General features: G+C 49.6%; 1 protein-coding gene across 1 annotated transcript in view; it reads right to left on the minus strand.

Moving 5' to 3' along the window:
• Positions 1-13,709, minus strand: part of SEZ6 (seizure related 6 homolog (mouse)) — a 61,704-nt gene that overhangs the window by 15,293 nt on the left and 32,702 nt on the right. Inside the window, exons 6-9 of the mRNA XM_015421859.1 lie at positions 8,796-8,962; positions 5,317-5,511; positions 1,109-1,247; positions 723-919 (exon numbers count right to left, since the gene is read on the minus strand). Of these exons, the coding sequence (XP_015277345.1) occupies positions 723-919; positions 1,109-1,247; positions 5,317-5,511; positions 8,796-8,962 (698 nt within the window). The remainder of the gene's footprint in view (positions 1-722; positions 920-1,108; positions 1,248-5,316; positions 5,512-8,795; positions 8,963-13,709) is intronic.

The raw sequence follows: 13,709 nt of genomic DNA on the forward strand, positions 1-13,709 counted from the left end.
CCTAACTAGCCCTAATAGAGTCAGTTTCACAGAGGAGACCTCAGGCCAGAGCTTCTGATTTCAGCAGCAGCTGTGTGGCAGGCACATGATCTAACTTCACTCTAAATAGCCTTAACAGTGTAAGTTTCACAGTGAAGGAAAGCTCAACCCGGAGCTGCTGGTTTCAGCAGCAGCAGCAGTGTCAGGCTCATGATCTAACAGCACCCTAACCGGGTTTTTTTGTAACCATGAAGGCTTTAGTTGTTCAGGGGTTCAGTTCTGCTTCCGTTGCCAAATCCTGCATTGGAGCAGAATCAAGCACAGAGGTCAAAGTGAGCGCTGCAAATCGCTTCTGGATTTCTTCTGATAACCCCTCCCTGAAAAGAAGATTAAGCAGAGAGAAGAAGAGAAGAAGAGATTGGATTTATACCCCGCCCTTCACTACCCAAGGGAGTCTCAGAGCGGCTTACAAGCTCCTTTCCCTTCCCCTCCCCGCAACAGATACCCTGTGAGGTGGGTGGGGCTGAGAGAACTCGGACACAAACTGCTCTTTTTCAAGGACAGCTGTGCCAGAGCTTGTGACTGACCCAAGGTCACATCAGCAGGTGCAAGTGGAGGAGTGGGGAATCAAACCCGGTTCTCCCAGATTAGAGCCCGCGCACTTAACCACTACACCAAACTGGCTGGGGAGTTTTTGCCACGGAGTGCCTGCCTCCCAAATGTCCAGGAAACATGATGCGAACCTGTAAAGTGGATGATGAATCCCTGCTGGTAGCCTAGGCCGCTGCTTCCAGGGTCAGACTGAAACTGGATGGTGATATCAGCCGTTGAGGTGAACAGCTTGAAGCGCCGGTTGAGGCCGGAGTACTGGCCCAGGATGCGTGCCGTCAGGTCATCTCCATCGTAGAAGGTCAGCGCATCCCCTTTGCCCAGCCGCAACCTAAGGGAACATAATTGGGGGCTGCTATCAGCATAGGACGGGGGGGTGTCTGGATGATTCTGTGACTCACTTCCCTAGTGGTCCTGACGTTAAAGGCAAGAGATGGATTGCCATTGCCTGCTTCTGCTTGGCAGCCCTGGACTTCCTGGGTGGACTCCCATCCAAGTACCATAACACCGGTATACTCACACTTGGATATCCAGCATGATGCGCTTGTCCTCTTCCACATGCAAGCCCCAGATGCAGTCCTGACCCTTCCCATAGGGCTCTGGCCAATTAGGAGAAAGCACCACACCGGCTGCATCCGTGATCTCCCCACTGCACACGGCTGTGGGATCCAGAAAACAGGGGTCAGAAGGTCTCCTGGCTGTGCTGGGGTCAAGAAGGCCGGCAACCAGAGTGCGATATGGGTGTGTGTGTAAGGAACAGCTGTGCAGATTTCCCTTGGGGCACAGTACATCTCAGCGAGCAGACTCTGCCTTTCCTATGGAAATGCTTTGCTTCCTGCCAGCAAAAAATAATGAAACCAACAGAGGGCTGTCCCTCGTATCCCAATCAATCCACTTAAATACTTTGGTCACCTATATCAAATGCTGCTGATGGGTCTAACAACATCAGCAATGATGTAAGTGAAGATCAGCAACCGAGGCCACTAGCGGCGCTTCAGTACCCAATCCTGGCCGGAAGCCAGACTGAAGCGGGTCAAGGGCAGATGTTTCATCCAGAGATGTCTGCCGTTGCTCTGCCAGCTGCCCGCTCAGTCACCTTGCCCAGGAAGGGGAGACAGGACACAGGTCGATAAATGCTCACATCCATCACACGCTGAACAGTGCACTTTGCAATTGGGTTTTACTGTGTGAGACAGCAAAATCTACTCGTGAACAATGGGCAAAGTGCATTGAAAGTGGATCGAAAGTGCATTATTCAGAATGTGCGAAAGCACCAAAGACAACCTCTTAAGAATTAAGAAACATGATTGCAGTCTTCAAATATCTGAAGGGCTGTCATGTAGAAGATGGAGCAGATCTATTCTCTCTTGCTCCAGATTGGATCTAATGGGTGAAAATTACAAGGGAGTCGATACCGGCTAAATATCAGGAGAGACTTCCTAACTGTAAGAGTGGTCGAGCAGTGGAACAGACTGCCTCAGGAGGTGGTGGGTGCTCCTTCGCTGGACGTCTTCAAGCGGAGACTGCACAACCATCTTTTGGGTAAGTTGTAGGGCTCTCTTTTGGCTATGCTCCTGCAGAGTGCAGGGGGTTGGACTAGATGACCTGCAAGGTCCCTTCCAACTCTAACATTCTATGATTCTAAGAAGAGGTCTAATATCACTGGTTCTTTCAGAAGCCTCCTGAAATGCTCTTATCCTGAAGAAGGCCTCCCTGGATCCAAACGACCTAAATAAATACTGCCTGGTGGCCAACATTTCATTCTTTGGCAAGGTGCTCAAGTGAGTGATGGCCGTTCAACTTCAGGCAATCTTGGAGGAGACCGATTTACCAAGACCTGTTTCAATTTGGATTCAGCCATGGAGTTGGGATGGAAACAGCCTTTGTTGCCATGATAGACATTCTGCACTAGGAGAATGATCTTTCAGTGGCTTCAGTGCCATCGACCTTGGTGTCCTTCTGGAAAGGATTGCTGGATTGAGAACAGGGGCCACCATGATTTGCTGACTCCACTCTTACCCAGCCAGGTGTTTTAAGACGGTGGTTCCTAGGGACTACCGATCGCCCCATTGCATCTCACATCGTTCAGTTCTGCAACGCTCCCCCAAGCTTTTTAACATCTACATGAAACTATTGAAGAAGATCATCCAGGGATTTGGAGTGAGGGGCCACCAATATGTGGCTGACACCCAGGGCTATTTTTGGGCAGGAACGGAGTTCCGGCTGGCTCCTGAGTTGGCCACACCCAGCAGGAACTCATTAGCATAATAGGCCACACCCAACAGCAGAAACTCATTAGGATTGGCTACATTAAGGGTGTGTGGCCTAACATGCAAAGGAGTCCTTGCTACAAAAAAAGGCCCTGGGTTTTGACAACAAACAAGATAAACAAAATAACAAGCAAAAGGTGGATGTGGCTGGATAATCACACTTCTGGTAACATGGGGGTGGGGCCTAATGTGCTAATGAGCTGTGCTGTCAGGGGTGTGGCCTAATATGCTAATGAGTTTCTGCTGTTGGATGATGGTGTCTTCCGGTGGCTTTCTCACAACCCCCCCCCCCCCCCACTGACACCCAACTCTGTTTCTTTGGCAGAACAGAGCTATATGACCTGAGAGGATCCTGAACAAGTGATTTGAGAAGGTGATGGGACGGATGAGGGCAATAAACCGAAGCCAGTCCATATGAGACAGAGGTATGCTGGTCAAAGGTAAGGCTGCACAGGAGCAGGGGTGAGTCTGTCCCAGATGTGGAAAGAGCAGGTTCCCAGTCTAGGGATGCTTCCGGATCCTGTCCTACAGTTGGAGGCTCAGGTTTCCTCCATCATATGAAGCGTCTTCGATCAGCTTTGGCTGATAAACACATGAACACAGAAACATGAACACATGAAGCTGTCTTATATTGAATCAGACCCTTGGCCCACTGAGGTCAGTATTGTCTACTGGCGGTGGCTTTCTTGGGTCTCAGGCAGACCCATCACCTGCTACCTGATCTTTCAAACTGGAGATGCCAGAGATTGAACCTGGACCTTCTGCAAGTCCAGCAGATGCTCCTCCACTGAGCCATGGTTATGATCAGTGTTCCCTCTAAGCTGAGTTAGTGTGAGCTAGCTCGGTTTTTTAGCCTCCGGCTCACACATTTTTGTCTTAGCTCAGGAAGGATGGCTCCAGAGCAAACTAATTTATGCAGAAGCCAAATCACAACTTTAATGCCAGTAGCTCACAAAGTAAAGTTTTTGCTCACGAGACTCCCCAGCTGAGAGGGAGCATTGGTTGATGGTCATTCCTGCAAATATGTGATTTGGCCCCCGTGATCCATGCTCTGATCACATTCAGGTTAGATTACCATAATATGCTCTGAGAACTATCTGGAAATGTCAGTGGGTTCAAAATGCAGCAACTGGGATGCTGATGGGCCAGGATACAGAGATGCCTGGATACAGCCTGCGTGCTGCCTATCCAAGGCTCTTTTTGTAGAAAAAGCCCAGCAGGAACTCATTAGCATAATAGGCCACACCCAATAGCAGGAACTCATTAGCATATTGGCCACACCCCTGACAGCACCACTCATTAGCATATTAGGCCACACCCACATGTTACCAGAAGTGTGGTCATCCAGCCACACCCACCTTTTGCTTGTTATTCTGTTTACCTTGTTTGTTGTCAAAACCCAGAGCTTTTTTTGTAGCAGGAACTTCTTTGCATGTTAGGCCACACGCCCCTAATGTGGCCAATCCTAATGAGTTTCTGCTGTTGGGTGTGGCCTATTATGCTAATGAGTTCCTGCTGGGCGTGGCCAACTCAGGAGCCAGCTGGAACTCCGTTCCTGTGCGTTCCTGTCCAAAAATAGCCCTGTGCCTATCCATTCATTTCCAAGCACAATTCTAAGTGCTGGTCCCTATTTTTAAAGCCCTGAAAGGCTTGGGACCGAGGTCCCTGAAGGACTACCTTCACCCGTCTTTTACAGCCCACCCAGTTTCCAACTCAATATTTCTGTACCCCCACCCATAGAAGTGAGGGAGACGGCAGCCAGAGCTTTCTTGGAGGTAGCAACTCACTTTTGGAGTGCCCTTTCTTTTTCAGGTTCATCTGGGACTTACTCCACTGTCTTTTAAGCACCAGGCTAAAACATTTCTCTTTAGCTACGCTTTTGCCTGAAGTTCAATCTCATTTTTTTTCTAGGTTTTTGTTTTATGGCCCACCGGAGTGCTGTTTCATGGATTCCGCTGGAGGGGCCAGTTGCAGCTTTTGTGTTATTTATGCTGTTCTAATGCCCCTTCATGGAAGGGTTACAAACTCTGGGTACGGAAACTCTTGGGAGATTTTGGGACGGAGCCTGAGAAGAAGCTCAGTGGGGGTGCGCCGCCATAGAGTCCACCCTCCAAAGCGACCATTTTCTCCCAGGGAATTGATCTCTGGGATCTGGAGATCAGTCACAACCCTGGCAGAACTGCAGCTCTCACCTGGAGGTATGCAATCCTATTTCATGGCGATTTTATCAAGCACGTTATGGATCATTTTTATGGATGGATTTTATCGGTTTTTGTTTTATGCTTTTATTGTTGAATTGCTTTTATCTCGTTTGCTACCTTTAGGAGGTCTCTGGAGGGGCGGCCTATCCCCTTTCAAAACAAATACCCCCGGCGGCTCGCCAGGGTTCTACTCCCAACCTCTCCTCAGACGCAAGGCGCTCAGTCTTCCCCCAAGTCAGGAACCTCCGTAGACCTACCTCGGCAGGCCGGCTCCGTCTCATTCCACTGGGGGTTGGTGGGGTCAACACACTCGATGATGACAGACCCTTGCTCCAGGGTGTAGCCGGCCTCACAGGCAAACTCCACCGTGGTGCCCAGACTGTAGGTGGCATCGCTGGTGGTGAAGTTCCCGTACTTGACAAACGGCTCGTAGCAGTGCCCTGGTTCGAAGGCTGCAACAGACAGAATGGTAGAGAGGAAGAGAATAGGCAGAAACAATGAAAAGGGTCTTTGTACAACCTGTAATGAGCCCGTGGGACTCATTGCCACAGGATGTAGTGGTGGCCACTAGCCTAGAGGGCTTGGAAAGGGAATTGGGCAAATTCATGGAAGAGGAGAGGTCCATCAAGGGCTACTGATTTGTTGTTGTTCAGTCGCACAGTTGAGTCCGACTCTTCGCGACCCCATGGACCAGATCACGTCAGGCCCTCCTGTCTTCCGCCGTCCTCTGAAGTTGGCTCAACTTCATGTTCGTTGCATCGATGACACTGTCTAACCATCTCATCCTTTGCCGTCCCCGTCTTCTTTGACCTTCAATCTTTCCCAGCATCAGGGTCTTCTCCAGTGAGTGCTCCCTTCTCATTGGGTGGCCAAAGTATTTGAGCTTCTGCTTCAGTATCTGGCCTTCCAGGGAACAGTCAGGACTGATTTCTTTTAGGACTGACTGATTTGATCTTCTTGCAGTCCAAGGGACTCTCAAGAGTCTTCTCCAGCACCATAGTTCAAAAGAATCTATTGATTACAATGGATAAATGGAACCTGTATATTTCTAAATACCCTGACCTGGATAGCCCAGGCTAGCTTGATTTTGTCAGGCTTCAGAAGCTAAGCAAGGTCAGCCCTGGTTAGTATTTGGATGGGAGACCACCAAGGAAGTCCACAGTCACAATGCAGAAGCGGGCAATGGCAAGCCACCTCTGAACATCTCTTGCCTTGAAAACCTTCCTTACGAGCCTCAGGCCTTCAGCACTTGACTCTTGTGGCCCAACACCCAGGTGAGCTAACCAGGGTCTGAGTTTGCTCCAAGTCCCCTTCAGGCACAAAATGGAATAGCAGCATGCAGCATAGAACCCTAACATTGGCAGGAAGTAAGAAGCCTGCGGTGGCTCAAGTGGTTAAGATGCCAAACTGCAGATTGGAACGTCGGTAGTTCAGCAGTTCAAGACCCGAGTGTGCCGCATGACGGAGTGAGCTCCCTTCTCTGGTCCCACCTCCTGCCAACCTAGCAGTTTGAAAGCAAGAAATTGCAAGTAGATAAATAGGTACCACTTCGGTGGGAAGGTAACAGTGTTCAGTGCGCCTTGGTGTCTGGTCATGCCGACCACATGACCATGTAGAAGTCTTTGGACAGTGCTGGCTCTTCGGCTTGGAAACAGAGATGAGCACCGCATCCCTAGAGTCGGATTTGACTGGCTTTCGAGAAAGGGAAACCTTTATCCTTTACTAAGAAGCCTCTAACCCAGCCACGTACACCTGTGTGCATGCTGGTCCCAAGCCCGGATAAATGGGGAGGGTTGGAGAAAGAACTGGTGACCTACTCCAGAAAAATCCGTCAAGAAGATTTTATGGAAAGGCTCTCAAAAGTATCAGACATGATGCCCGATGGCAGGACCCCCAGGCCAAAAGGTACCCAACAAGTTACTGGAGAAGACCAAAGATTTCTAGCAAGTAGTCATAGTATTAATGATGTGCCTGGGACAAATCCAGCAGCCAGCAGAAATCCCAGCTGCTGATACAGCCAAAGGTGAAAGCAAGAGTCTGCGCTGTACAGAGGCACACAGAATAGCAACATGAAATGTCAGCAGGGCTATTTTCAGGCAGGAACGCACAGGAACGGAGTTCCGGCTGGCTTCAGAGTTGGCCACACCCACTACAGCCAAAAACTCTGCATGTGTGGCTACAGAGGGAAGGCCTGGAGAGTGGACCCCCCCGTGACTCTGAGGTGGGTGGGCCGGGGGGCCCCCTGGAAGGACCGGGGAGGTTTAAATGCCTCCCCATGCCTTCCCCGGCCTGTCCAAGGGCCAGCTTGCCCGGGCAAGCCAAGGGAAGGTGTGGGGTGTGTGGCCTAATAGGCTAATGAGCAGTACTGTCAGGGGTGTGGCCTGATATGCTAATGAGTTTCTGCTGTTGGGTGGTGCCTATTATGCTAATGAGTTCCTGTTCTGGGCTATTTCTACAAAAAAAGCCCTGAATGTCCGAAACAGTACAAGATCGGCAAACGTGGAGAGAGCCGGCCCATAGAATCGCCAAGAGTTGAACACAACTGAATGGATAACACCAACAAGGAGCCTCTGGATTGGCCAGGCACTGTCTAAAAAATCAGGACCCCGCCTTCTTCCTTTGCCTGGTCAGCAGACAGGCCTGCCTAACACTGTAGGCTTGCAGGATGCCTCTAAGGAGACGGTACCTGCTCCCTCTTCTCAGTTGCCCTTCCTCCGGTGGCTGAACAGCGAAGACTGAATTCTGAAACCTGCCAGGTCCAGCTTGAGTCTTCCTGTCCTGATTTCACTTCATCTTTGTGAGAAACAAACCTGCCGGTCTTGGGTTTTGTACCAGCTTCTCTTTCCTTGCACCAAATATCCCTTGTTAAACTTAGCGTGTTTTTCACGGTGCATGTTATCATAGCATCAATGGGGTATCACTGGTCTAAAAAAACAAAGAATGACTGGCCACAGAAATAAAACGGAGATGAACCAAAACTGGTGAGAACACACTAGTATATGGAGTTAAAACAAAGAAAACAACCAGATCATCTCCTCCTTAGCCATAGCCTGAGGGTCCATTTTCCCATGGGATGCTGCACATGTGAATGGTGTATGCACCCATGTGCAGTATCACAAGGAAACAGCAGCCCCAGTCACACAGAGAATTTGCTGCGTGAAAGGCACAAATGTTGGGCGGATTTTTGGGGTGCGATCACACTGCAACATCTGGGAAGCATAGTGCACCCGTGGCCAACCCATGGCGTCCCACCGAAGATGCGGAGTTTAAAGTACCAAGGAAAGTGCACTAGGATTAGGAAAACGCATGGCACAGGTGGGCGTCTGATTGCGGGAGCACTAGTATCCCGTGGCATCTGGCGCCCGTCCACGTCCCGTCGCAAACTGGATGTTTTTTGTAAGCGCATGCGCACAAACACGAAACAGAAAGCAGTGCTGCTCCGTGGAACTGTGCATGCGCACAAACGCTTGTGTAATTGCGCCGCACCGCTTCTTTGCCACGCTGCAGCATCGTCAGCTAACAGCCAAAGCATGGAGACTCGGGGGACCATGTGATCGGGCTACCATGCTTAATTTTGCTCCGGGGTGAACAGCCACACCTCCCCCCCCCCACGTTATCTGGCCTGTGTGACCGGGGCCAGGGTAGCTGTTCCCAGGTGTGCAAGCTGCATGAAGCCTCCCCAAGTCATCGGGGAAGAATGTCCGTGGTGTCTTTCCCGGCAGCCCTCAAACCTCACCTTCATATCGCAGCGCCATGCCTGTGGCCACGCCACTGCTGTCTGTGGTCAGCTCGATGAAGAAGCCACGCGCCGTGCTGACCAGCCCCTCGATCGGCAGGTACTCCACCTCATAGGAATCATACACGGGGGGTGCTTCAATGTCATTTCCATTCCGAATGATGAGCCTGCAAGGAAGAGGGAAAGGATGCCTTAGTGGGGGCCAGACAGAACTTGGGGTGGGGTGGGGGGCTTCCGGTTTGGCTCCCGCGAATGGCGGACGCATCCTCGGGTCGCTCCCGAGGTCGTCTCGCCCGCCCGCGGTGGAGGAGCGAATCCGCGCGAGTGGAGACCCGAACGAGCCCCTCAGGAATGGAGGAGCTCGGATCCGGGGCGCTTTAGGGCGCACTAGGGGGGAGTCTCTCTTTCGGCCGAGAGGTCGAAGACCGAGGCTCCCGCCATGCCCTGCCCCAATGGACCTTGCTGCATGAGCGACCCTGTTTCACGGGGTTTAGCGGAGCCACCAGACGTCACCGAGTGATAAAGCGACCATCCGAAAAAATGGAAAAAGAAAAGATCGGCTTAACTGTGAGTTGTCAAAATGCAGAGAAAAAGAACTAAAAGCAAGCAGAGAAGCAGGGAGGGACTTCCGTCTGGGCGTTTGCTTATATGTGAGAGCCGGCTGCTTAATGCTTGGATTGTTTATGGTTGTGAATCTGACGGGGGATTGTGGAAAACGGAAAAGTTTGCACTGTGACAGCGAGAAGTGCCTTGTAAGCGCTTATAAAAGTCAACAGTTGCGGAGGAGGATCCAGCGGAGAGTTTGGGAGCGGATAAAAGCGAAATTGAAATTTAATACCATTCTCAAAGCTGGAGACCTCCTGAAACGGCATGAAAGGAAGAGGATTTATAGCACATGAACTGAAAGCGTTAACAGCAACCCGAAGGACGATTGAAAAAAGCCGGAAGGTGAGGAAAACAGAGGAAGCTCCTCCACGTCATCGGGAGTGTAAAAGTAACCAGCACGCAAAGAAGCGGTTCTGAATGCGCCCTGAAGAGACTTTTTAACAGAAATTCAAAGGAACATTACTAACATACTAACATAGAACTACTTGTGACCGGACTGAAAAAAAGATGTTTGACAACACACAGAAGAAGCCTAAGAAGAATGTTTGGACATTACTAACAGTTTAATTTACCAGTTAATATATCACTCAGCTTTCTCTTTCTCCCACTATATACCCCCCCATTTTTCCTTTTAAGCGAAACACCTCCCCTTTTTAGGAGAGTCAATAAAATCTTTATTAAAAAAAAAAAAGAACTTGGGGTGGGGGGTGGGGGGTTTAGTGCCTGGATGCAGGAAGCCAGGAGAACAAGGTGCTGCAGATGGAATCCCAGTGGAGCAGGACCAGGCTTCAGCCAGGGAGGGGCTAGACAGGCAGACAGGAAGAGGTGATAGCCGCAAATCCCAGGGGCTTAGCAAGCTGCTGGAGGACTTTAGAGCCAAGGCCCAGATCAGCAGGATATATAGCCAGGTCAGAACTCGGAAGAAGACTCAATTGATTCAGCTTCAGCCTTCCTCGTGCTGCTACCAGGGAACGCTCAGGAGGCTGCTGTTCCAAATCCCAGCCTCCTCTTGACAGGGCTAGGAAAACAGAGAGCCCAGTCGCATTCTTTGCAGCGACCCAATGCAAAGACACTTGATAGTCTGAGCAAGAGAAATGATGCCGTGTTTCACCCCTTCAGAGAATCCAGGCTGCCCACTGGACTGTGAACAGTGTCAGCGGTGGGAATCCAACCGGTGCCTCCATACTTGACTGCTTGTGCTACGGGGTCAAGGGAACAGGGACCTGGGGCGGGACCTGAATCCTCTCTCTGCCCTTCTATCCAGAGCCTGTTTTCACATTTATCCTGGGCAGGGCGAGACACGCCCAGAGTCATCTAACATCTTTGTCTAAGTATTCCAGGAGTGAAACGGAGGTAAGATATGGACACACTGCTATCTTACCACTGACTTCCTGCTGGGACTACCACATAGGGATGCCAGCCTCCAGGCGAGACCTGGGGACCCTCCCAGAATGACAGCTCATCTCCAACCTACAGAGATCAGTTCCCCTGGAGAAAAGGGATGCTTTGGAGGGTGGACTGTGTGGGATTGTACCCCGCTGAGGTCCCTGTCCTCCCCAGGCTCCAACCTGGACCTGGCAACCCTACGCCACAGCATCCGTCACACTTGGCCTGGGAGAGCTGGGGGTTTCAATTACCCTTTGAAAGAGAGGGTGGCTAGTCCATTCCTCATGGGGCAGACATTAGGGTCACAAGTCTGCAGGTGGTTATACAAAAGATACAAAAGATCAAACTGTGCATAAGTAACGAAAGATATGTATTCAACATTCAATGAGTCAGTCACTTCCCACAATGAGGAAAAAAACACCTTTAGACATTTATCTGCTAGTTTGACATATTTATTACTTTACAACTGTTGGCCTTATAACCTTAACTTGTTATCTAGTGTCACTTCACATATCTTGATCATCATCGTGTTGCATGTTAATTTGCTGTTCATTCTCTGGCTGTAAGTTTGAACGTTGCCTGCCATTCTGATGTATTTGATAAAGTGTGCATGCACATGAGAGCTCGTACCTTGGGTAAACCTTTGTTGGTCTTAACGGTGCCACTGGACTCTAAATTTGTTCTACTGCTTCAGACCAACATGGTTGACCAACACCATCATCGCGAGCACTTTAACTTTAACTGTATAATATGTGACTGTTTTATCTCATTTTTATGTATTTATATGTTTTCTATGACCTGGCACATGGTGCTGCTGAATGTGAGCTGCCCCGAGCCCGCTCTGCGGGGAGGGCGGGATAGGAATTTAATAAATAAATAATAAATAAACAAATAGTGTCGTTTTTCAAAAATACAATACGATAGTCAGAAACTCAAAAGTACACGGTCCAAATACACAAACAGTCCTATTAATCCACCTTCAGAAATAGTCCAAGTCAAGTTCCTGAAGCAGTGAAAACTCCAAATATAAATGTTTATCATTCCTCTTTGAAAAACACATCTCGCCTTGGACCGTTTCTGAAGGTGGATTAATAGGATTGTTTGTGCATTTGGACGATGTATTTTTGAGGTTTCTGACTATCATGTTGTATTTTTGGAAAAACTACTCTATATAGGTTTAGATCATCGCACTCACTGAATGTCGAATAAATATTTCTCGTTATTTATGCATGGTTTGATCTCTTGTATAATGTCCCCTGTTGGGTATTACAAGTTGAAAACACTCAGTATATCTGGGGTTAAATGTTTGTTTATGTTACCCACAGGAAGTCATATGTTTCTCATGTAACCAATGTTCTTGGGAATTTTCTCCCTGATCTAGGAATTTGATTGGGACTAAAGTGTCAAGGTGTATTACCATTTTATGGCTTCTCTTCCCGTCTTTGTGTGTGTTCTGAAGAAGAAGAAGAAGAGCAGCCATAATCTCCCTCTTCTAGTTTTGTATTTGTAGTGTAACTGATTATGCTCTTTTGTTATTTTCATCCCAGTTACACTTCCCCATGCTAGAATTTAGTAAAAACGTTATATTTTAATCACACATGGATTCTGAGTCTGAATTATTTTACTCTGGCTCTGCTGGACTATCTTATCTCTGCTAAATACCATTTTTTCAATATCTCACTATCACCCAACATCCCCCTAGGCCCGTAGCCAGAATTTTGTAATTTTTTTGGGGGGGGCTTTAAATAAGTCAGGGGGCACTGATGTCACAAAACAGAAAATAAAATTTAAATTTAAAAAAACCTCATTTTTGTAGCGTTTGCACTCTGCCTGCCTAAGTGGGGAGGCAAGTTGCGCTTGAGGAAGGGGCGGTGGTAGAGAGTCCTCCAGGCGGCCCAGAGTGTCAGGAGTCCTCTAGGCAGCCCAGAGAGCCGAGGGCCTGGGGGCTGGATGGAAGTGTGTGTGGGGGGCCTTGGCAGGAAGTCGGGGGGGGGGGGGGGGGGGGGTGTTCCAAAGCGAGCTGCCATGGAATGCATGATGTATGTGAAACATCTCATTGACTTGTAATGTTAAGCTTCATCCTGGGCTAGGATCCAAATACATCCAATGGTATTGCTAGCCCAGGAAGTAACAAGCCAATCACTTCGCAGCAAGCTCCCTTAGTGGGAACAGCCGTGATTGGTCCTTATGTGAACAACCTTATTGGTTGGTATGTGTACAGTGGGCGTGGCTACATTAGCCAGGAATGTTTAAAAGCAGGGCAACTGCAATGTAAAAGCTGGACTGTTCTGTTCTGGCTATCAGATGTTGATCTGTGTTGGAGTTGCGTTTGAGTTGAAGAATAAAGTTGTGTTCTTGCTGAATCACTCTCTGACTGCTTTGCCCCACTGTAGCTACGGGCCTGCATACTCCCTTCTTTGCTGTTTGGGAGTCTGCAGGAGGTGGCTGGAGATCTCCTGGAATGACAGCTGGTCTCCAGATGACAGAGATCAGTTCCCCGGGAAAAAAGGGCTGCTTTGGAAGTCAGTCAATACGGCGTCACACCCTCCTGAAGTCCCTCCCCTCCCCTCCCCAAACCCCACCTTGACTAGGCTCCACCCCTGAAATCCCCAGGAATCTCCCAACTCAGACTTGGCAACCCGAGGTGGATATACTTGTAGGCTGAGCCCCCTTTTTCAAAGGCAGAGGTCTCTTACTCCAAGGCTGCAGCCACGGCAGCAACATTGCAGGATAGAGAGGCTGCAGACATGGAGGCAAAGGGAGGTGGTCAGTTCTAGCCCCGCGCTGGTGTGAGCTACCAGCCTTGTCCCCAGCTCGCCGTCCACCCAGCGGTTCGAAAGCTTCGGTGAGTAGATAAAATGGGTACCACTCCTTAAAGAGGGTGGGCACACCAACCCCCCCCCCCCGGGGGGGGGGGGTTAG

The sequence above is a fragment of the Gekko japonicus genome, unplaced genomic scaffold (genome assembly GCF_001447785.1).
Source record: "Gekko japonicus isolate JY-2015 unplaced genomic scaffold, Gekko_japonicus_V1.1 scaffold21, whole genome shotgun sequence".
Classification (NCBI taxonomy): Eukaryota; Metazoa; Chordata; class Lepidosauria; order Squamata; family Gekkonidae; genus Gekko; species Gekko japonicus.